This window comes from Triturus cristatus, chromosome 1_2 (genome assembly GCF_964204655.1).
Source record: "Triturus cristatus chromosome 1_2, aTriCri1.1, whole genome shotgun sequence".
NCBI classification, from domain to species: domain Eukaryota; kingdom Metazoa; phylum Chordata; class Amphibia; order Caudata; family Salamandridae; genus Triturus; species Triturus cristatus.
This window is the reverse complement of record NC_140580.1, coordinates 478,714,585-478,739,467: the sequence shown is the minus strand read 5'-3', so window position 1 is coordinate 478,739,467 and position 24,883 is coordinate 478,714,585. Positions and strand designations below refer to the sequence as shown.

At 42.8% G+C, this 24,883-nt stretch overlaps 1 protein-coding gene across 2 annotated transcripts in view; it reads left to right on the top strand.

Annotated features, from left to right (window-relative positions):
* The window catches only part of PPP2R2D (protein phosphatase 2 regulatory subunit Bdelta), a 145,056-nt gene that overhangs the window by 33,303 nt on the left and 86,870 nt on the right, over window positions 1-24,883 (top strand). The window contains exon 3 of one of the 2 annotated variants that reach the window (XM_085606205.1): window positions 10,425-10,554. The exons of the other annotated variant lie outside the window; for it this stretch is intronic. Within the exon in view, the coding sequence (XP_085462331.1) occupies window positions 10,491-10,554 (64 nt within the window). The 5' untranslated portion in view covers window positions 10,425-10,490. The remainder of the gene's footprint in view (window positions 1-10,424; window positions 10,555-24,883) is intronic. 2 annotated transcript variants of the gene reach the window in all.

Here is a 24,883-nt window from a genome sequence, read left to right as displayed (position 1 = left end):
TCCCTCCAAGAATATTACAAGTTTCCTCTCCACCGCGGTTTTCATGGATGTTCCTCCTCCATGAAAAGTGTGGCCGAGGAGCAACAAAAGGGGCTCTACAGGGCTCCCTGGTGCCTCACACCATGTGTATGCGCACAGGGGGGCACAAGATGTTAAGTCCATGCCATGCTGGAACTCTTTTTGGCATTCCCTTTGTGGTGCCCATTTTTGGAGTCTCCACCATCAGATTGCAAAAAAAAAGTCTGTCAGACAGGAGGAAACTACTGATCTGACAGGCGGCTGCTCACGCTTTTGGGACAGCTGGAGCGTGGTATACCGCCCGCTCCAGCTGTACCAAAAGTTGTAATCGGGCCCTTAGTGGTCATTTGAGTTAGAGTGCAAGTACAAAGATCCAGTATAAAGAAATTACTGGCATCCCCAAAAGATTTGAAAAAAACATGTGACTGATAATTGGCATCTATGCCATCTAAACCGGTCTGATGCATTTTCTCAATTTTCAGGGGGCATGGGTCAAATGTGACTTATGAGTGTATTTACTTTCTTCCGCTCAACTGAATGAAGAAATTGTATTTTTAAAAATGTTATTCCTATATATCCACTGCTATATTTCTCAACTATTTGATTTGTGTAACCATCGCACACTAACTTACTTAAAAAGGTGATTTGTTCTGTACAGAGAAAAAAAGTCTGGTTTACAGTACAAAGCTGTCGTATTGGCTTTGATTCACAACTATCGATGATTTACTTTTACAAGAGTCCAGGTCAGGACCCTTTGTATGGCAAAATCCTCAATCTGACCAAAGGCTGATAAAAATGATTAAGAAGCGCATCGCGCTGTCTTTTTATATCTGAGACGTATATTTATTTTTCTCTGCGTAAGTATAAGCCTTCACTGCCATAGATAGTGTGGACCACTTATGCTTTGTTCAGATACACATTCGATTTTGAGCAGTATGTACTGTGCTTTAATTTTTATATTTTTTTGATTTAGTTGAAATAATCCACGTCTGTTAACAGATTTAGACTGTGTACCGTACCCATCATTATTTCAATGTGTCGCTGGGAACAAAGTGTCCAGCAAAATTAATGTAACTGTTCCCTCAGTGTCCACTGTTCATGTTAGCCTGTCCTGAATATAATGCTAGGTGTTCTGTGATCTAGATCAGCAGTAGTGTTTTGTTTTTTATACAGCTCTGCGCTAGTTTGATTTTTTTCAGTAGGTGAGTTAAGACAAGGACATACATTTTATATTGATCACGACTGTTAAATCCCTTTCAGTAAAGTTAGCTATAAGGTGTTTACCACTTTTCAAAATGGCAAAATCAGTTTCATCTTTGACTCTTTTGTGGCTTTACCTAGACATGCTTCATCTTTTTTTTTGGTGCTTCATTGTTTTCCATACAAGAGGCCAAGTGGTGTAGTTTGACACAAAGGCAGTCCTTGTTCTGTGGAGAAACCCTCTTGGTGCAGTTTTTAAGGGCTTGTGGTATATGGGGACATTGTGAAATAGATGATGCATATTTCAGAGCCAAAAGAACAGCGGAGCTCTTCGATATCTGACCTGAGTAATCCTCCTACTTAATCTTAATTATATTTACCCTTAACCAAAACTGTTCTTGCACCATTGAAAGACTTACCTTTTTTTGCATTTGATGTACATTTTTTTTGTTGTGAGGTCATTGTCTTAAATCCTTTCTTTTTGTGTAAAGTTTAAGAGCTGCTTGTTACTGGGTTCCCTCCCATCCTGCATTTTCTATGGGGCAATTCTGTCTTTGACTGCTTGAAATGTGCCATCTTTAAAGCTCTGGGGCTGGGATTGGTAATTTAATAGTTTATGATTGGGAACTGCATTGAGGCAATACATTTTGTTACTGAAACCTGCTGGACTAGCCTACATGTCTTGGCGCCTTCTCTTGGCTTCTTATTTTTTTTCCTTCTACTTTTGGCTTATGAAGCATACTTGACTGATTCGAGTACCAATTCAGAAAATAGTACTCCCAAACCTTAAACATGACGTGATTAATTTAGGCATCTCTGGTGGATTTGACAAGCTGCGAGACCACTGGAGATGATCCATCTTTTAACATAACAAATATGATAGCATATCTTATATCTGTTTGAAAGCAATGCACCCTAAATATAGTCCAGCTATAATTAGGGGTGAATGCCCCCATGTGGGACTATGACTGACAGAAGTGATAGTGAATGTAATTTTAAGGGTACATGCGTCTCAATCTCTCTCCATTGTGGGGAAGCTGCCTACTGGCAGTCTGCTGGAAATTATATACTAACCCCCCCCCCCCCCCCCCCAACCCCTCAATTGGCTTCCCATCGAAGCAAGATGTATCTACAAGACTGCTTGCATCACCCACAAAAGCCCTTCATACACCTAACCCTAGCTATCTGGATACCAAACGTTCGAAAACTGAAAGAGCCAGGACCCTGAAAAGCGCAAAATCAATTCTTCTCAAATTAAAAAACGAAATGCACCTAGTATCTGGAATTGACTCCCTTGAGCTCTCCATTGCAACCCCTCCTTTTCCTGCTTCAAACGGGACCTTAAATACCTACTGTTCAACAAATACTTCAACCTGCACACAAACCAAACTATGCTCCCAAAGCTCACACCCAAACCAACTAGGCCTGTTGCGGAGGTCGATTGATTGTTTCAGCTGTCTACTTTGAAATTTACTCCATTAACGTATTCTGATGTCAGCATATTGTAACTTCCTTGACTGCCTAACTGTTTTCTTAGTATATATGTATGCACTTAAATCAAACGATCTTGCATTATATGTAAAGCGCTCTGATATCCTCTGGTCTAGCTAGCGCCATATAAAGCTTATATATAGTTGGCATTGCATCCTGCCTTCCTCTTTGTTCAGGGCACCCTTCACAAAATTCAGTTTTTCTGGTTGACTTCAGATACTCATTCTAACCAATTCCCCGAACATCCTCTATAATACCACGACCCCCCTCGAATGGTCTGATCACTATTTAGTGGATTTCTCGGTTCAGGGTAAACAAGAATTGGTCGGTTTCAAAACTAGACCCACCAGAGAATTTAGGCAGTGGCATAAAATCACACCTCAATCCTTTCAGGATTCCTTCATCCCTCCCAATTATGGAGAATCAGATGGTATGGAGGAACAATTAGCATCCTTGAACACCAATCTTATGGCCGCCATCAATCATTTAGCCCCTTCCAAATCACAACTAAACCCCCTCAAACACGCGCAGGCCCCTTGGTACTTGTCCAATCTGAAAATAGAAAAATGCCTTTGTAGAAAACTAGAACGAACCTGGCGCCTTTCACATAATCCAGCTGATAAAGATCAATTCAGAAGAACTCTGGCAGCCTATCATAAAAATCTGAAGCTCGCTCAAACTATATATAGCCACTCAGATTGATAATGCCGAAAATTCCTCCCGCACGCTCTACCAAATATTAAACACTTTCACTAACCCCAAAGCATGCAATACCGATGGACGTCCCTCACAAATCCTCTGTGATAATATTGCAAATCATCTAGCTCAGAAAATTGAAAAAATATATAAAAAAAACCACTTCGATTTCCGTGCCTTGCCCGAGTCCGCACATAAAACTAACTCCCGTTAAGGCGGCCTTTCAATCCCTAGATACCTTTCCTGCCTGTACCAGCCCCGAAGTAGACGCTCTTTTAAGGAGCACTAAATCGGGCTCGCCTTTAGACCCTATGCCAGCAAAAGTCGCCGCCACTCTGTCTACTACTCTGCCCAGTCCTATTTGTTCTATCCTTAATGGATCTTTGGATGAAGGTGTTCTCACAGCTGAATGGAAGGCAGCTCAGGTTGTTCCCATAAGGAAAAACTCGAAGCTGCCACCAGAAGACATTACCAACTACCGACCCATTTCTCTGCTTCCCCTGTATAGTAAGCTTCTCAAAAAACATGTTAATAAACATCTCTCCGAGTTCATTGAAACCACTCACTGCCTAGATCAATCACAGTCTGGATTTCGCCCGAAACATAGCACAGAAACAACATTAGTGGAGGTCACAGACAACATCCGAATGGCAGCTGACAACGGTCGGGCAGTGATGCTGGTCCTGCTCGACCTGTCGGCTGCCTTCGACACCATATCCCATCAGGTTGTTATCACCCGCCTTAAAGATATAGGTGTTAGGGGCAAAGCCCTGAGTTGGCTAATCGACTTTCTAACTAATAGGACGCAAACTATTAATCTTGGTCTCTACCGTTATCAAACCACCAGTATCAACAAGGGGGTCCCGCAGGGCTCTTGTTTGAGCCCCACATTATTCAACATCTATGTCACCCCCTTGGCAGGACTTCTTAGAAGGCTCGGATTCACCCCTATATCCAACGCTGACGACATGCAACTTTTGCTGTCATTTGATAAATCAAATCCACTCATCCAAGATATCTTTTCAGAGGGAATGAAAGGTATCGCGCAATGGATGAGGGAGAACTTCCTACAGTTGAATACAGATAAATCGGAAATAATGTTATTTGGAGAGGCAAAACTAAGATGGTCCCCCAGTTGGTGGCCAGAGGAATTAGGTGCGACCCCGTCCCCAAAAGATATTGTAAAGAACTTAGGAGTGCGTATTGACCAGGGTTTAACTCTAGAAGAACATGTAAATACCACCGCCAGATCCTGCTTCCATACTCTCCGCATTCTGCGAAGGGTCTGTCCTTTCCTCCCTCTAACACCCCGCAAAACCCATGTTCAAGCACTGATTATCAGTAGATTGGACTACTGTAATGCTCTATTGATTGCAGCTAAAGAAAAATCCTTAAATAAATTACAGGTTGTCCAGAACATCGCGGCCCGTTTAGTCAAAAATGCACCTCCCAAGACTCCTTCAGCTCCTCTTCTCCGTGACCTCCACTGGCTCCCAATAAAAAAGAGAATCCAGTTTAAAATTTGTTGTATGGTTTTCAAATCCTTACACAACTTGGGTCCTGGTTATCTGGCTCATAAATTAGTCAGATATACTCCAACCAGATTGTTGAGATCCAGTCATCTAGCATATCTTTGTACCCCTCGCATCAAATTGGCGCGGATGGGAGGTAAAGCGTTCTCTCACCTTGCGCCTCGATATTGGAATCTTCTCCCCATACAACTACGTCAATGCACCAACTTTTTAGTCTTCAGGAAATTGTTGAAAACAGAGCTATTTTAAGTCTAATCCTCTTTTGTAGGTCCTCAGGCTGTCCGAGCGCAGAGATACCCCGTATGGGGGGGATTCAGGCGCTATATAAGACCCATAAATAAATACTCCATCCATTTCATGTAGCAAAGGATTCCACTACGGACAGCAAAACTTCTTTCCCTCACTCTGTGTTGCTACCTATCTGATAGACCTAGTCGCATAGTCCTTACCCAAGAATCGTCCTCGGGAGTCAGACTAGATCGAGAAATTTTTCATTAGCAGTACCCCTGCACTCCGGTAGGAGATGTTGTTTGGCTCCATGCAACAGTCTGCGCCGGACGCGGCTTGCGTGGTGCCTATGTAGGCGCTACCCCTATGTGTTGACATGAGTACTTTACTTTTCGGACCAGTTGGGGCAGATCCGGGTAAGAACTACCCCAGTTTCTTTTTAACTGCCCTTTTCTCACCATTTGTTGACATTTTTTGGAGACCTTGTCTCCTGGTGTGAAGATGTCAGTGAGGAAGTCTTGTTTTTAGCCCTGTGGCACCTGTCACTGGCAAATATCAGTGACTGAACCACACCTCATCTGCTTCTGGTGCCTTGAGCTCAGCCAAAACATTTTGATTGTCGCTGCATGCACCCCAAGGCCTTGAGGTAATTCACCCTCAAGCTGCTTGCCGCTAGACACTGCAGCGGTCTTGATCCCGCTTGAGAGGAAGATCCCTGGATCTGTCACAAAACCATTCTAAACTCTTGTCACACTTTTGTGTAAGTTCCATAAGTATAACAAGAGCAAGAAGTCAAAGAGGTCTTCTACTACACCCAGACCATCTAAGTCATCTTAGGAAACGAGGGAGTGTTGGAATTCGAAGCGCGGCTCCACTGTTAAGCCTGGGCCACCTTTGCACCTCCCCAAATTTCCTGCAGCCAGAGCGAACCCCCGCCTAACTCCGAGAGTCTTATGAGGCCATGCATCTCATATTTGGGCGCCCTTCCCCGCTAGAGAGCCTCCAGGCCCTGTGGTCATGAAGGGCCCTCTATTGGTTTCCACCAGCGGGTTCGCCCCTCGTGCCAATTGGGCCTGTTGGGTATGTAGTGCCCCAATTCTCATCCCCGAACTCCGAAAAGGAGCCGGACGGAAGGTCCGACTTTGCCGCCAACTGGAGCCATTACCTCCAGGCTGGAGCCTGTGTCCTATTCCTATGGGCTAGGACAGGGTTCTCCTACCTTTTCTGGAGTGAGAGCTACTTTTAATCAGTGAAAATCATTGTGCGATGCTGAAGGCAAACAAAGATGTGCATTGTTTCTGGATGCTCCCTGCCCAGCTTAATTAACTTTAAGCCTTATGGCAATGGAGCCAGATAGTATGGTTTGAACTAAATACTTTGACTAGGGGCTCTATGACGAGGCTGATGCATCATTGAGAGCGTAGTCTGTGAGAATGTATGGACATGAATGTGCGTATGAAAGGGATATGTGAACAGGTGACTGACTGTGTCGTATGTACTTGTGGCACAGGGCATACTTTTATCCATATGTGGCACCGTTACATGTATAGAAAGCACAGTTGTGAGAAACTTAAAGTGCAGAAACATTTTCTCCAAGAATGTTCAGAATATAGGGCATTTTTCTGCAGTTTAAATTTCTCCCACTTAAAATAATGGCTGTATTTTTTATTTATTAACATGGCACTGTTGAGAAAATTAAACTGAAGTTGACTGTTTATATGGATTTCATAAAACTCATCATTTACTGTTTTCTCCCACTTCCAATCGTCACATTTACAAACATCAAGCATCACGCTCCCAGTGGCCTGTAGACATGGTGCAATATCTGTAACAGAAAAATAAATTTGTTTAAATGGGAGGTATTTTCAGTGAAGAAACATGCTTCATAAAACATTAAGACGTAATTGGCTTAATTGAAAGTGGAGAAAGACATTAATTCTCAATGTTCCCTTCAACCAAAGAGGACTATGCATGCGGAGGCAGGCTCTGCTGGCCTGCGTCGTTGCAGGGGCCCCGCAGCTGATCTCATGAAAGTAGAACAGAAAATGGCAACACAGGGCAGTTTCGCTCTTATCAATTTGACCACCATCAATTCTTGGAGAGTGCCCCTGGCTGGCCTGTAATCTCCTTTGGATTGAAGCAGCTAGAAAGTGCATGTGGCTTATGAGAGGTTGCCACACAGCTGGACTGCAGCTTCATTGTCCCGTAACCCACGACTAGCTCTTTTGGGGGCGGGGGTCAAGTCAATCAATTAGGCCTCACTGGTGGCTAATGATCCGACAGCCCTTTCGATTTGACTGGCCTGCACTTTTTTGGAGAGTGCTGTGTATGGAGTGAGAAGAATGTGGCTGCTTGTGCACCTCAGCATATTTTCTGTTGCTCCGCATGAGTGGAAGATCGTTACTGGAGGTTTCCGTACTGATCGTTTTGCTTTCGAGAATAAGGGAATAGCAATCTGTATTTTGAGTTTCTTCTCATGGAATAGCAGAATGGGCTCTTGTTGATACTTTACAGTTTAGAAATATTTAGTGGTCAGGACATTTTGCAGCTCTTCCCTTAAATTCCACAAGTGTGCTAGACTTTTTAGAAGTTCAAGAGAGACATAGTCTTAGATGATTCTGGTAGCCTATTTTGGTCCCACAAGATTTTTTCAGAGTTGATTCTACTTTTAAGCAGTACCTCAGTGGTGGAGAGGTGCCTATGGATGGCCGAATCTTCACCCTTCCCTCACTTTTTGCAAGATTGGTTCCTGAAATCATGGCTATGTACATCCTAGCATGTGATGGCCTTGACTAGAAGCTCTGTGCGTAGGCCTACTCTGGATATTGTCTTTTATAACTTGTGTGTCAAATGGTTCTTGTAGATTGATGTAAACACTATTTTCGGCCTTTGAAAACTATCTTAATATTTAATCTGATGACAAGTACTGTGACTTGTGAGAATATGGTGAACCTTTTCCTTCGTTCATTAACATAAATTCTTGCATTAGGAACCCGCTTACTGGCATTTAAAAGCTCTCTTGGCGTCCATTAACATGCAGCCTCTTGTGACCCTAATCCCTTACCTGTAAGACTGAATGGTTTTGTAGCCATTCTTTCAGACTCAAGAGTTGGTGTCATGAAGGAGAATGGAGGGGCTGGGAGCCAGGGCGGGTGAAAATCTGTGGTCACCAGCCCAACAAACTTATCTCAGGAGGTCTTCCCTCACCTCTGCAAGCTGGTGGCTTGCTCTCATTGGCATCTTTCCTCTTGAGAAGCACCCAAGTCTTGCACGTTCACCAGTAATCATTCATTGTTATAGCAGCATTTCAGTTGCCTACTACTCTCTTAAGTCTTCCATACTGAGGGAGGTGCAATTTGCCACAGCTTTTCTCGGAGATCCTGCGTCGCTCATTTACAAGCAGTCTCCTCACCTCCACAAGGCGATTGTGCATCTCAGAACCTGTGCAGCCCTTCAGTTTACAAATTGGACAGATTAATGTGAATTGTCAGGACAAGTGAACCTGCAGATCTCCCGAAAACTGTCTCAGAGCAAGTGTGCAGTTTTCTTATAGACTTTGCAACTAACCAACTCTGTAGTATCAAACAAAAGGAATGTGGCAGCGGCAGTTAATTAACTTCCTTTGAGGCGGTATTCGGTGGCTACAGACTGGTACACATTGCTTAATTTCTTTCATTGTTTCCCATAGGTTTGGGTAATAGTTAATTTTCTTAACTTTTACACTTTTTCACTAGCAAAGGCAATAGGTATGGTTATGTATCTGTTTTTTGGAGATCTACTGTATGAAACCAAAATACAGAAAGTTTGGAACAGCATTCCATGGAGATAAAATGTGTGTGAGAACGCGATCCAGCTAACTGACGTTTTTCTAGAAAGGGCGATTGGAAATTAAAGGTGGTAGGACCGATATCTGCTTAAGTAGGGTAGTGGAAAAGGTGCGATATATCTTGACATTTTTGTGACGCAGGAGCCGATAACCTGTGCCAGAAAGCCATATTAGTAAAAACTGTTCCTTTTGTTGAGGAGGAAAACGTCCAAAATCCTGTCTGTCTATTGGACACATCATTTTGCTGTACTGTTTAGATCAGCCATGTTGTGTTAATTTTGTGGAAATAGTGTTGTAATCCTTTTTTTTTTTTTTTTTTTTTTTTTTTTTTTTTAGAAATATTTTTATTTTGTTTTGAAAATAAAGTAACACATCAAACAAAGCATGAATACATGATACACGATGAATGTCACTACACAACAGACTTATAGGTCAATTGTAAAAGTGTGATGCCTGTTGCAGGTGAATCTGCCAATGGGTTTGGGCGCACAAAGATAAAGGGTCACAGTTACATTTACCAAAGTTTCCAGCAGTGGGAACAAATATCACAGCTTTCAAGGCTTCTCCCCCGGTTTTCCAGGCAGCAGTTCCCCTCCTTCCACTTCAAGAATAAATATCCGGAAGAGGGATTTGTTTTCCAGTATAGTTATGTACAGCTTTATTACAATACAGTTAAAAGTGTATGAGTTGTAATTTACAACTAATTAAAAATAAAATGCTTTTTCATTAAACTTGTCATTCTAACTGTGATATAGTTATAGGAAAATGCAATTTTATAGTATTCCTTAACAGTTTTTGCAGACGGGAAATATTCAACCTAATGCACGTTAGTTTCAAATGTTATCACTGTGTTGAAGCAGTTTTTAAACTCCTAACATTCTCTCGGTTTTACCGCCCTCTCCCCGTTCTCACAACTTGACATACCTTGATTTCGGTGCCGTAACTGCTATTCATGGCCTTCAAGCTGTGCCTTTTTGGGGACTTGTGACATGACTTAATCTGCCTGTTTCTGTAGCTGTACTTGATTTTCTCTTGCAGTCAGATGGCCCTTCACCAAAATCTCCTAAATGTGATAGCCTCTCCCAGTCCGATTTGATACCTTTCCTCTAAGAAATGTGCCAGACTGTCTCACTCCGGTAGGAGCACCATCTCCATCCATTGAACGTGACCTTTAATTTGTCAAGGATTATTGCATCATATTGAAAGTAAAATTTAAGTCCTGTCAATTTAAAGCTATTGCTAGAAGTAACTCTCAAATACAATTCTATAGTGTTAGTGGAGTATGCTACTGCTGGTGCATTCAAAAGTACAATGAAGCACTCTAACACACAATGTTTAGTCATAAATACATGTTTTTGTATTTCACTCTGCCTATTTACAGAAACCTATCAACTCATACCTACTTATTACTATTTATTCTTGTTTTGAAACAGGATTCAATTGCTAGAATTTGTTAAAAGGCAGCGGAGACCAGGCTAAGTCTTCCTTTCCTGAATGTGATGACTAACTCATGTTGGCCTCCCAGTTCTCTACCTCCTATTGGTGTAGAACAGGAGCATGATGGTAATTCTCCTTATATAAGTTTACCAAGTTTGTGTTTGTATAGCACTAAGAATACGTTTCTGCGTTCTAAGAAAATGCATTTGGTATAATTTTTTACAGTCCTTTATTGGCATTATGCTTTTTGTGAAGGAATTTATATCTCTAGGAAATGTAAACAATATACATAATTAAATGAATAGTAGTTATCATAATGGGATTGTGTTAGTTAATATTCACCAATTTAGAAATGCTTTTGTCCATACACAGGGGTGGGTAGATCAACAGAAAGAGATTTATTTCATTGCTCCTATTACATATTATCGCTATCCATGCTGTTGATGGTTTTCAAAGAATAAAGGTTACTTGGGGAAATATAATGGAAGAAATGTAATAAAAGGCAAATGTACTTACCTCTCTCAATGATGTTATGGTTCAAAATATGCAAGGATTACAAAAACAAAAAATTGGCCATAGAATAAGTAGTCCAATAATCTGATTGGTGATTCTTGAATCTTTCAAGAACTGTAATACTTGTGCCTCCATCTGTGAGTAAAATGACAGCAGGTAAGAGTCTAGGTACATAAACATATTTTCTACCTTAAACATGATTTTGAGTGATTTTTCTACCCCATGCATCTATTATATCTGTGGTATGTTCATTAACAGCTTTTTCCCCCCTCTGGTTCTCCCTCTTGCGGCTTTCTTGCCATTAAAGCCTTTACACTGGTTTAACCAGTATATATTTTGTTTCATGTTTTCTCCTCTCGTCAACTTTAGCAGAACAGCCCCATATATAGTCCCTCTCATGGTGAGCTTTTTCCCTTGTGTGCGATATTCCTTTCCTCTTGTTAATTGACTCCACTCTGCATTGTGGTGTGTATTTGTTTCCTTTCTGTTGTCCTCCTTTGGGCCTCAATGCCATTGCTTCCTACTCATCTAATCAGTCCTCCCTCCGCTCATCCCTCTTATGGTTAGTCTTGTTCTGTCACCTTTGTAATCTGTCTCTTTTACAGCTACCCTCTGTGTAGTCTACATTCCAATTTTATTATATTCTCCTTCCCCCTGCTTCTCATAGTCTCTCCTCCCTCCGCATAATATGGCTCCCCTGGTTTTTTTTTTAATACTTGGTCAGCATCCCCTTCTTGCTGGCAGATTCTGCTCATGTGTCCTGCATTAATTCTTTTCCAGTTTCCTGTTATTTTCTTTGCACACGTGATTTTGCTCTATTGGATTGTAATGAGAGCAGGTATTCTAGCTTTGAAGTGAAGCCCAACATTTTGGCAACAGATGGCTTTTTTCCCATCTCCTATACTGTCCCTTCATTGAACTTCTACCCCTAAGTACTCATACCTCTACCAACCAGATCAATTGACTATCCACTCCTGTTGGCTTAAAACAGGATTTTGTTAAAAATATATATATGTAGTTTAATCCATTCTTTTTAGTTTTTTTCATCTAGAGTATGTTTCTTAAATCTGTGTTTAGAAACTTCAAAAACCTCATCTCTTCTTTCAGATTCCCCATGAATTTCATCCAATATATTCCTGAATTTCTCATGAAGACACCAGTGTTGGCTATGAGCTTTTTCTGTTTTTAAAAAGGTGTGGCTTCCTTGCTGGCTGTCAATTTCCCACACAGTCAACATTGTTTGGCAATATGGAAAAGCTTACTTCTCATACACTTGATTCAGTGGTTCTGACATCTCAGCAGTCTGAAGAACTAAAAACTGATACTTTTTTGTGCATTTATTGGAACACAATTTAGAATAGAGGATAACGTGATCAATAATATTCATTCTGGAAATGATTTATATTTGTGGTTCTCTGTCCTTACCAAAAGAGAGCTTGTAAATACCAAGGCTTTAGGCTGTGAAAAGCAATAGAAAACCGTAACTATTCGATGAATGGCCTAGCTTTATTCACACAGTTTGTTACAAAAGTACAAATACCAAGGCGGCTCAACCTCATGGTTTCCATCTTGAGTGCAGTGAAACCACCAAATGTTTAGTAGTTGGGGAGCATGATTCCAAGTCACGTTCAGTTTGCCCTCGTCCATGATCCTGCCTCTGATAGCTTTGCTTTCTGTTTAGTACATGTTTTATCATTTAGGAAGTCATTGCTCTCCTACAACATTCCTCGAGCTTTTTTACATTTGAAACCATACTACCTGGTAACAGTCTGTGGACAGTCTATGCCAATTCGATTGGCACCTATGGACACGCCCCCACCTGTCCACTGGCATTCAGCTTATGGGCTTGTTCTTTTAGCTTTCGTCCCTGAGCCACCACAATCTGCAGTGCTGGTTTCCCAAACTCCTCAACTTTGACCACAGACCAGCTCTTGCATCCTTAGTTCCAGTAGTGCGATTCAAAATTCCAGGTGGAGACAGGGCATTTTTAGGTCTCGCGCCTAGCGTTGCAGTGCATAGCGCGAGATTTCTTGTTGGGGCTTCTGAAAGCTGACCACACGCTTGTGCGTGTGGTCAGCTTTCGTTACAGGGCTATTGGGCTTTGCGTGCGTCTTTCTGAGAAAGACAGCACGCAATTGGGCAAAGGCGGGTGCATGTCCTGCCTTTGCTCCGCCCACGGCCTATTGCTGGCGGTTACCCGCACAGGCCACATCTGTTTTCAATTATCGTGCCCAGACTTGGAAGCAGAGGAAGTAATGTGCCGCGTCGACTCCGATGGCTTGGGTGTAAAATCTAGTTCCACTTATGATGGAATGCTCTGAACATATGCTGAAACTGTTTGCACATGTGGAGGTACATTTATAGGACATGGCAACAGTTTTAGGGAATATGACGCCACTTCTTACAGCGGCTCTTTTGGGACATTAGTTTACATATTTGGGTCACATGATGGCAATTTGGGGCATTGATGTCAGTTTAAGGTCACACCTTACAATTCCTTGATGTAGCATCGATTTCTGTTTCTATTACTTCTTTCCCTTGCCATCTCTTGTTCACCCACGCTTTCTGCCTCTCGTCTTTCTCTTCTGACACTTTCTCTCATTTCGACTCAGACGGCCGCCACGCCCTCAAACTCCCACACGCGGCTTTACATTCCTTCGCTGGATTATTTAGTGAAAAAAACAGTCTCAGCCCAGCAGAGAGCAGGCTTGCCTTTTCACCTGGGAAACCGTAAAGGGAGAGAAAGGTATCCCCCGCGGACACGCTGCGTGAGAGAGGCCGCTGGCGACTAACGCCCAGGCTTCTTGTCCAGCTGGTCGCAGTCCGGGTTTTCGACCGCCCTGTCCTTGGAACCCCAAAGAGCTCGTTTCTAAGCCCCGCTTGATCTTAAACACGGCCCATCGTTTTCAACCCTTTTGGGAGCTGCAGGACTGGAAAAAGGGAAACTCCCACCCAACAAGGAGCCCGAAAAAGGGATGCCCCTTTTCTCCATGAATTTTTGATGTACAGACACAGGAGCTAACCCCCCCCCCCCCCCCCCCCCCCCCCCCACACACACACACACACACACACACACACACACCCCCTCCAGTAGGGCTGGGTGTAATGTCACTAATGTTAGTTGAAGTAATTTATCACGGTTCACTGGCGCTCTGAGAGCATGTTGTATTAAGGGTGATCTCCCTAACAAGACCCTCTTCACTCTCGGCTGCCTCGAAGTCATGGCGCCTGACAATAGGCGCTCTCAGGCCTATTCATTCCGAGGAGGGTCTGTCTTTCCACATCCTAACCCTGCCGTGAGTCGCCAGAGACTGCTTAAAACTCAGTGTGCCCATCCAATGCCCCTCCCCACCACCACCACCCATAAAGTCGAAAATGGTCAGAGTGGCTGGGCCTTTTGTGCCGAAAAAGGTCAAGACACTTTTTTGCTTGATGGTGCTGCTCTGCTTCAGCCTCCTCCCCATTAACCTGTTCCCCCGTCCTCGCTTTGTCACAGGGTCGGATTGGCACAAAAATAGGCCCGGGCACCAAAATCAAAGTGGCCTCCATTAGCGAAGCAGATAGCTAAAAAAAAATAATAAAAGTGGACATTTCAGGGAAATCAACAGTAAAAACTGGCCCACCGCGCCATAAAACCAGCCCACAACTGCTGACAAACCGACCCACGCACTTATTTGTCAGACCAGCCCAATCAGCACTGCCTGATTGCTCTATAGGCCAACCGACCTTGCTTTGTCCCCATCAGCGCCAGTGGCTAGAGATGTGTAGAAAAAAGTTTGGCTTATTATCAGATCTTTTTTCAAAGCTGTCATATGACACAATTTCATGAGCAAGGCCACTGGAATTGCACGTCGCAAGAGGACAAAGATAATTGGGGTTCACTAAATTATGTGGCCATATTGGGAAAATTTCTTGCAGTATTGCTGAAGTATCATGAAATTTTTCACATGTTAACGCTGTATGGGTGAAGATTTCACTTCATTGTATGTCAGTTTAACTCACTAAAAGGTGACCTGCCACTACACGGCACAGGGTCAGCTACTGCACAGCAACACCGTGGCATTGTTTTTAGTCATTTTTGATCCATTTCAACTAGAAACCTGTTTTATGCAGAAGATGATGGATTATGTGTCAAGTGCTGCAAATCCAAACTTATGTGGAAAACGCTGTTCATCGTATAATTTATTGCCCGTGGCCATGAGGCACTGTACTAATGCGGCGGTGGGCAACGCACTTGGGATGTCACCACTAGAGTCCACTAGAAGATTGCAACAGATGCCTTAAAAATGGACTTATTCCTGAGGGGACCAGGAAGTGGCCAAAGTGCAAAAAGTTATTTTTTTTATAGAGCTCTGTAAATCCTAGCAGCAGAACTGCTCTGAAGTCCAAAGTTATACAGGGAAAAGTTGTTACTGACCAACATTCATTGGAATAATGACCCAAGAACCAGAACTGGTTGAAAGTCGTGCTTGTGATGCGGGGTTATTTGACATCAATGGGAGTGATATTAGATGGCATCAGGGGCGTACCACCGCCCAGTGGTGCAGGGGGGCCACCGAGCCTTTCATGGGGATACAATTCTGTCGAAGGCCAATGCATATGTGTGTGAAATGGGAGACTCTGGGGCGCCTCAGTGCATTATGCAGCAGGGTCTCATCATTTTGCGTTATGCCACTGGGTGGCATCTGTAAACTCAACACCTGTCTGTACTGTGGCACGGAGTAGATAAAACAACTTATTTCCATAATTCATTAATTCACAGCAACATCCCCATGTAGTTAATTGGGCAGCTGTTAGGAGGATTACCACCAGATCTCCCTCAGTTTTTAGCCAATAGCACGAAGTGATCCTAAGCTTGTAGTTTTACCTTTTTGTTATAAGCAGAAGCCTAAGTTCTGAAATTTCACATGCCCATTTTGAAAGGTCATACTGGCTGTAGGTTGGCCACGTGGAAGGGCAGCGAGATTAGGCATAGCTGCTCAAGGTTGCATGCCATGGAGGAGACGCACTACTTTATGCTTGCCCCATGGCTTTTGATTGTTCCCTGTTTTGTGCAAAGGACATATTGTGCTCGCATCACTCCTTAAACACATACCCCCTCATGCAATCTTATGGTCTTGTTTTCTGCACACTGGGCCTCGTTTACAATATTTTGACGCACTGCAGCACAGCAACGCGTCCTGCTGCACAGCAGTGCAACAAAAAACAAGCATTGAAAATGCAATAGGTCTCGCCTTTGATTAAGTTAAAGCTATTTGCTTTGCTAATGGTATTGTATAGCAAAGCAAATGGCTTTAACTTAATGAAAGGCGAGACCTATTGCATTTTCAATGCTTGTTTGTCATGGGATGCATTTGGGGAATCTTCCCACTGGCACAACAGAGGAGTCTTGACCATTGTCTCTGTTTATGGGAGATTGTTGGCCTGTGATTTCCTCAGTTACTGATAAAATCCAAGGACATTAAACCTATGTCTCAAACAGCCATATGAATGTTCAGCATTTGAAAAGCAGCTGTGATGAAAAGGGTCCTTTCAAACAACCAGCTCTTCAAACACTACAGCAACAAATTATTGAAGTCCTTTGAATCTTGCAGGTACTCATTGACAAAATAAACTTTCAATAAAATGTCAAGAATATTAATGTTTCTGCTCCAGTATCATCGCAATTGAAAAACATAATCTGAGGAAAAGAGAAGCGGGTAGAAAGATGAGAAGGGGGAAAAAAGAAGCAAATCAATGCATATAATTCTAATCTTTGTCTGAGGTCTGCACAAAGAGCTTTGATACATCATCAATGTCTGAAATGCTGTGCAGACTGATAGATATGTCACATTTGTGATAAACAGATAATGAACTTGTGGAGTGAAGAACAAAGGACCGCTTTCAAACATGAGTGGTAGGAGATACTGATTACAGCCTAAAAATAATTGAGATTTGGAGACTATGGGTGACATCACATCTGCAGCATATCCCCTCCACCTGTAAATTTCTTCTGCATTGAAAATGCCATCTCACTCTCAAATGCTCATAAGTGTTAATTCAATGTAAGACAATCTACTGAAATAAAATGGCTTGTTTCCTGTGGCAAAGTGGCTTCCTTGTTAGTCTAAAAACCCTGGCTAACATCTGGGTATGTTCCTATTTCCCTTGAGATCATCCCAGAGAGTTACTATTCATTAATCCAACACTTCATGCACACAGGGTGACTGATATAGTCCTAGACACTAAACTACTTCATCACCACCTTTAAATCCTTCTGGTGTGAAAATTAAATAGACTTGCCCTCCATCATGTAGACCTAGCTCTTGAAAACCCAACCCTTTCCTGAATATTGTAAGGGTTGTTTTTTGCTACCAAGCAAGATATTCCCCTCTTTGTTAAAAACAGCCAAATTCAACTAATCCTGGCGAACTGCACTCTGGTTCGGGACTATTTTCCCCATTTCTCCCCTCCCTGTTTTGGGAGCAATATGGGAAAAATCAAAAGCTATACAAATGGATATGCACCTTTTTCTCCAGGCCTTCCACTCTGAGGAAAGCTCTTGTTACAGCACAGAAAGCAGCCATTTGGATTCACCCCTCCAGATAGCCAGCGAAGGATACTTAGACATGTTTTTTTAGGTCTCGCCTGGCGTAGGCTGCGCAGACGTGCGCAGTCTCGCTGGCGAGATTTAATGATTTAGGGTAGCTTTCACTAGCGGGGTTTAAATCCCGCCCCTCTTTTCTATTGGCTGGCATCACCGTTTATGGTAAACGGTGGCCAGCCATTGGAAAAGAGCTTCCAGTGACGTACACTTATCTCTTTTAGAGCCGTCCCAGTTGGACTGGCTGCCCTGACTTACTGATGGCGTAAAAGGTTTGTTATCTTTATGGGGCCAAACACATGGCCCCATAAAGATAAGAAACCTTTTAGCACAAAAGGAAGTCAGGCGAGCCAGTCCAACTGGGACGGCTCTAAAAGAGAAAAGTGTCTCTGGCTTCTCTGGGGACTTTAACAACCGTGGGCGCGATACCCCGACATTGTCACGTGAGAGCTTGTGTCTCACTCTTCGCCAACCAGCAGGAAGTGTGTAAATCTTCTGGGAGCAAGGGGCACTTATGGAGGGGAGAGAGTGTATCCCCCACGAGCACGAGAGTACCTCTGAGGCATGTGACAGTGAGTGCACGTGTGAGGGCGTGTGAGATCCGCAGAGCTGTGTTTTTTGTCTTGCAATTTGATATAGCTCGAACTCAACCCGAAGGTATCATGGCGCTATACAAGAGCACCAGCTGTTGCAGACGGGCACATCCATGTGACAGTGAGTGCACGTGTGAGGGCGTGTGAGATCCGCAGAGCTGTGTTTTTTGTCTTGCAATTTTATATAGCTCGAACTCAACCCGAAGGTATCATGGCGCTATACACGAGCACCAGCTGTTGCAGACGGGCACATCCATGTTTTGTTAGGTGTGGGGAGATGAAGTGATTTGCCCAGAGTCACAAGAGGTTGAGACGCAGAGACTCGAACCTGGTAACCCAGCTTCAAGGTCATATGCTCTAACCGTTAGGCCACATCTTAATGAGTCCAGCCTGCAGGAACAGGGGCCCATATACTGTCACTCCTGGGCGTGTCACTCTTATGTTTGTCAGTCCTGTGTGTCTCTCCTGAGGTTATCACTCAAGGATGTATCACTACCGGGTGTGTCATTACTGCGGGTGTCACTCCTGAGTGTGTCACTGGGGCGTGGGGGAGAGCAAACAACCACGTACTGGTCACCATGTTCTATTTGTATGACGATGCTTGTTTAAACCCGAGATGCGCTTGGTGGGCGCTATACTCCGACTTTGTCACGTGAGAGCTTGTGTCTCACTCTTTGCCAACCAGCAGGAAGTGTGTGAATCTTCTGGAAGCGCTTATGGAGGGGGGAAGAGTGCATCCCCCACGAGCACAAGAGCATCTCTTAGGCCCGAGACAGTGAGTGCACGTGTGAGATCCGCAGAGCCGTGTTTTTTGTCTTGTAGGTTTATATAGCTCGAACTCAACCCGGAGGTATCAGGGCGCTTTACACGAGCACCAGCTGTTCCAGACGGGCACATCCATGTTTTGTTAGGCTTGGGGAGATGAAGTGATTTGCCCAGGATCACAAGAGGTTGAGACGCAGAGACTCGAACCTGGTTACCAAGCTTCGAGGTCGTACGCTCTAGCGTTAGGCCACATCTTATTGATGCGACCGCGAGACGAGATATGTGGTGGGGAAGGGGGAGAAGCAGGAGTTGTATGTGCGCGCGCGGCCAATGCTTGGAAAAACAAGCATTGAAAATGCAATAGGTCTCGCCTTTGATTAAGTTAAAGCCATTTGCTTTGCTAATGGTATTGTGTAGCAAAGCAAATGGCTTTAACTTAATACAAGGTGAGACCTATTGCATTTTTAATGCTTGTCTTTTACTTCTCTCTTGTCTTAAACTTGTTACTGTTACTCAAACCACAGCATGCTATCGGAGTTATGCTATAATGTCGACTTTGGAAAACACCTGGAACCGTTGTTGATTACTTTGTTGACAGAATTATTTGGTGTCTGGGTATGATCTGATTTGGGCATGTTTTGGTTTACGCCTTCCCAAAGATTAATGAAGTATTAAAACAAAAAATATATTGTTGGATATTCCACCTAGCTAACTTCAGTTTTACTTTTTTGTCGTGTGAGCTTTATGCAATTAGCTTTAGACAAAACTATCCACTCGATTAATAACCTATATTTTCTGAGTTATGATTTTGGTGCTCATGGAAGAGAAAATTGTCCCTTGCTTAACTTTTGCGGTATTAGTCACTGAAAATGGAATGGAATAGTTTCAGTAATTCAAATAGTATTTGAGCGTTCCTCAGTGCAAACGTCGGTTGCCATGATAATTAACTGCGTCACATGTAAGGATGTATACCACTAAAGGAAATGAAAAGGTATAACTGTTTTTGTTTAATACAATTGGAAAAACGTGTTCTGGATCCATAGCTTAGATGTTCCTATATACCAGTATTAATGCAGCATTTTGCCCTTTATCTGCCAGTCTCTGTTACATATAAGGAAGAGATAGTTGAACAATACTTGGGTTCCTGGCTTTTCATTCTTTTTCCAGTAACCGTATCTGATGATGGTATCTAGTAAGAATTTGGTGTTGCTCTTGTGTGCAGGTTTACCAGCAAATTTCAGAAGTATAAATAAAGAATCTTGCATGTAGCCAGACTTATGGCCGGGATATCAAATAGTCTGCATTAGATCTTTTGTAATGAGTAATAAAACAAAATAGTTTGCTGTGGAAGTAAAAATCCTGTGTAAACACTGTACCACGCTGCACAGGCCAAATCATGTTAGTCCACATCTTTATGCAAAATAATATAGCCATTTGTGTCCTATCCATTTGTGTCAAAGAATACTCTTTATAGGGAATGACGATGTCGATTCTGCAGCACAGCATATTTCATGAGTTATATTTTTCAATCGGAATGAAATTAATAACTAAGCATGGCTAGATGAATTTGCTCGAGCTAGAAGGCACATTAAATATTTTTTAAAGTGGGCTACCGTAGAGCCCAAAAAGCTTTAATTGTTTAACTGGGAAGATTTGTGGTTGGCCGCATCGAATTTTGCTGCTACTTTATCTACAGCGAGGTTTGATCATGATAAAAGATTTTTATTACGTAGTGCAGAAGGAAACAACACTGGTATTAGTACATACGTGTTTGGTTTTCAGAAGGAGCAGGGCGTTCTTGTGTGTAACTCAAAAGCCCTACATGAAACTGTTTTTTCCATATTAAAAAAGGCACAACATTTGAAAAATGTCCTATAACATTCAAATGACTGTAGAAAGCAGAAGGCAATGCATAGCAAAGATGATGGATTGCACAAATGAAAGTGGATATTGAGTTCTTGTTCAAAACGGCATGTTTTGATGAGTGAAAAGCTAAACAAAGAACACAATTTAGACAAGTAACATAGTATTAATTATATACACTACATGCCTCCTTGCAATTTTGGTGCATTGTTGCTTTACCTTAATTAATTAATTAATTGTGGGTTTATATAGCGCTAGAATAGACTCCCGGAGGAGTATCTCCGCGCTTCGACCGCTGGGGAACCCGTCCTGGCTCACCCTGAGAGATGGTCCCTAATGGGTATCTCTAAGGTGCGACCAAGCATCCCCGGCGGTCTGGGGGGGCCGTTGTGAAGATGAGGCAAGCTAATGCCCAGAGTTGCCGAGTGTGGTCCCTGACTGGAGTAGGCACCGAGGCGAGAATTATCAAGCCCGCTGACCCTGGTCCACGACCCTGCCGTGTCGGGAATCGAACCCTGGTCCCGGGCCGTCCTCTGCTTACGGGTCTGCCGCCTCTAACCAGTGAGCCACACCTCTATTATACTGTTTTGCTCACATGAGAGGTAATTTCAGGTAGTTTTGAAATTGAAGTGGGCGCTCTAATAGAGGCAGCAAGTTCAATGTTGGAATATATCCGAATCTGACTGATACTGAAGATATTTTGGTAGGTAGATTATATAATCCTGATAGGTGAGTAAAGTGTCCCTGAAGCAGTACTACCACCTGAATCCACTAATGTTAGTTATGCACAAAGAGAGAACAATTACTTCTTGCAGTGAACATAAATGCTTTTTGCTAAGAAGCCGAACAACATTTCAAAGATCTGACATGGTTGAAATAAAGTCCAGATATTTCTGATGGACTCAGTTTCTAAAGTACCAACATTTTAATTGGCAAAGTAGAAGCACTGTGAAATATAACCAAGCTTTTAAACTATCTATATTCTAAAATGAGAAGGCACGCATAAATTAGTAGCTAGGAGAGGTGCAAACATGCTGAACAAATAAAGAATTTCTCATTTCTTTTCGAGATCAGAAAAGCTTAACCAGGATAAACCCTTGTAGTGATCTGATCCAGACAGTATCTTTGTTGACCTGCGACAGAGGCATAGTTGCAGTGAAGTGTTGTGTAGGGTGTGAAGCCTTATGCGAGGTTGTAGAACCATGCAGAAAAATCTCTGGATGCTGGTCAAATCTCTGTAATAGCACAAGTCTGCTGAATGGATGACCATTATCAACTATTGCATGTTGACACCACAAAAACCTTCTGGGCTTATAACTTCTGTGTTTTCTTGCCGTCCCTGAAGATGGCTCCTTTATTCTCTTCTAAATTGTTAATCTGTGATATTTATGAACAAATGCTGGTCAGGCTTAGCTTTTTGGTGCTAGTTACTTAAGCCGAGAATCTGGTGAGTTGGACTCGCTAGGCAGAAAGATTTGAATGCACCCTGATCTAAAGCCTCAAGTAGTCAGTTAATCCCTTTAGTTGATACTCTGCCCATCCACATTCAAGTTCAGGCAGTGCTCTTTTCTTCTCTTAACCATTTGTGTACATGAACAAAGGGGAAATTTCAATTTGTCTAGCTCAGACCCTAGAGTCAAAAGGAGTTTTTGACAGAATTTTTGAAGTTACATGTGATCTGTTCAGCCGCTAAGACCGCGATCAAACATTTGTCTGACCTCAAGATGTCAGTGATCAGAGGCCGTTTTTAAACCTTAGACTGCTATGTAGTTTTATATTTGCAGTGGGGAACGCTTTAGTGCTGCAGTAGTTGGGCCATGATGAAGTAGAGTAGTAGAAAGGCATGAATTTTGGCTACTGAGACAGTCAAACTGGGTATCAAGGATAAGGGAGAGCTAGGGGTAATGCGGTTCGAGGCACTCTTTAAAACAACCAGAGTCATGGAAAGATACTGGCACAAGCACCCTCCCTCTTCCACTCAGCCTGTCTCAATAACCAGCATGGGCCCATACCAAAAGTGCCATTGTTTTATTGACTAGGCCTTTTAGAGAAAGCTGCCTTCATTAAAATGTTTTGATCTTTATTTTTAAAGCGCTTTGAGGTGTGATATAACTGTTAATGGCATAATTTGTTCATTGAAGCTGGGGAAAATATTTTACCTTTTCTGTCGTGCATTAATTTTTTTGCCAAAGTAAATCTGTGTCTTGTTTATAAAATACGATTGAATAGTATTTCCCACTAGCCAATCCTGTTGGTCAGGCTAACACTTCATTATGCGTTCACTGTTAAATAAATGGGCTTATAATAGGAATATATGTGTACTTTATGATGAGTTGTGTTTTGGCATGCTTCTTATGATAACCACTGTAACTTTTATCTTTGTTCTTAAGATTATTCTGTGTGAAAATGCAATGGTAATTACTCAGTAGTTATATTAGTCTGATAAATGTTTCACCATGTTCCATTCGCTTAATAGTTTAGTACTGACTCCTTATCAGAGGTTTTGGTTTGAGAAGAGGGATAAGAGTGCAGGAGTAAAGATCTATTTTTTTTTTTTTACGCTTCGCTATTGTGTAATGCTTATAAATGTAATTTGTTTAGAATGTGATCTTTTTCTGGACTCATGGTTTGGTATTGGCTGCAAATGCGGTTATGCTTAGCATGTTGACTTATTTGACATTTGTTGAGTTGGCCTGTTAGAAATGGGGTTTCTGGTTGTCAGAGTATGCCCCCATTATAAGCAGGAACCACCACTCTAGTCATAGTAAGCTAGTTACACACTAAAAGATAACCTGAACTCCTCTTCCCCCCCCCCCCCCCCCACCCTCCGGTAGCTTGGCAAAGAGCAGTCGGACAATGTGTAAAGTATTTGTGCAGCACCCACAGTAACCGAATTAAAACACAAGAATACTCCACACAGGGTTAGAGTAATAGATTATAATTTTATGCGCAAAACCAGACCAAAACAACAAATAGAATTCAATAAGTAGAACTGGTGTTATGAATTTTTAAAGATTAAATCAAATTATAGTGCTTACAATCGTAAAGCTCCAACCGGGGACATCGGGTCCCGCTAGACCGGGGTAAGTCCAAAGTTCAGGTTGACTGCGATGGAGGGCAGGCCAGACACAGGACTCTCACAGATCCTGCTCAAGAAGTGCCTTGGATGGAGGGAGCGGCGACGTCAACGACTTGAGGTGAGAAGCAGAGGAGGCGCGGCTTCGTCATTGATCCCATGGATGCAGACTATGCGTCGGTTCCGATCCGTGCAGTCGTAGGCTTCGTTGATGAACCCCTTTACGATGCAGGCACTGTTGTTGGCGCAAAGTTGTCCATGCATCAGTTTTGATGGATTAGAACAGAAACCACATTTCAAGGGCCCATGACTTGATTGGCTCTACTTGGCAGGGCAGGTCTCACAGATGGTAGAGTCCAGGTGCTGTTGCTGGGTTGAAGGAAGACTTTGATGGCCATGAGACTTCAGAACAGGGGGCAAGCCCTTGGAGTCACTCTGGGTTCAAGTGAGATGTGTCCAGTAGTTGTCGTCAACACGGCAGAGATCTGCAGGCAGCAAGGCACCACAGAAAAGCAGTTTTTCCAGAGCAGCAGTCAAGCAGAGTGGCAATCCTTGTAGCACAGCAGCCTTTATTCCTGGCAGAGTTCTTCACAGGTCCAGTAGCGCACTCTCTTGGTAGAGTCAGAGCCCAATATTTATACCCAATAGTTCTTTTGAGTGGGGGTGACTATAAAGAAAAGTCTTTGAAGTGCACACAGACACTTTCTTCTAAGCCCAGGCCCCAGACTAGCAGTAGGGAGTAATTAGCAGTTTGTGCGGGTAAATAGGATACTTCCAATTCAGGTGAAATATGCCAATGGTGTATTCAGCAATGTTACCATGTTTAGGGGATAAGCACATACACTTAAGCACTGGTTAGCAGTGGTAAAGTACTCAGAGTCCTAAAGCCAACAAAAAGAATCCGCAAAAAGAAGAGGTGAGCAGGCAAAGTTTGGGAGAAGGCCACCCCGAGGATGACGGATCTAATGGGGCATCATGTAAGCTCTGTGACCACACTATATAAAAGTTTCAGAACCAGACTCGTTCCATAACTAATTGTGGTGTGGGGTTGTCAACAACTCA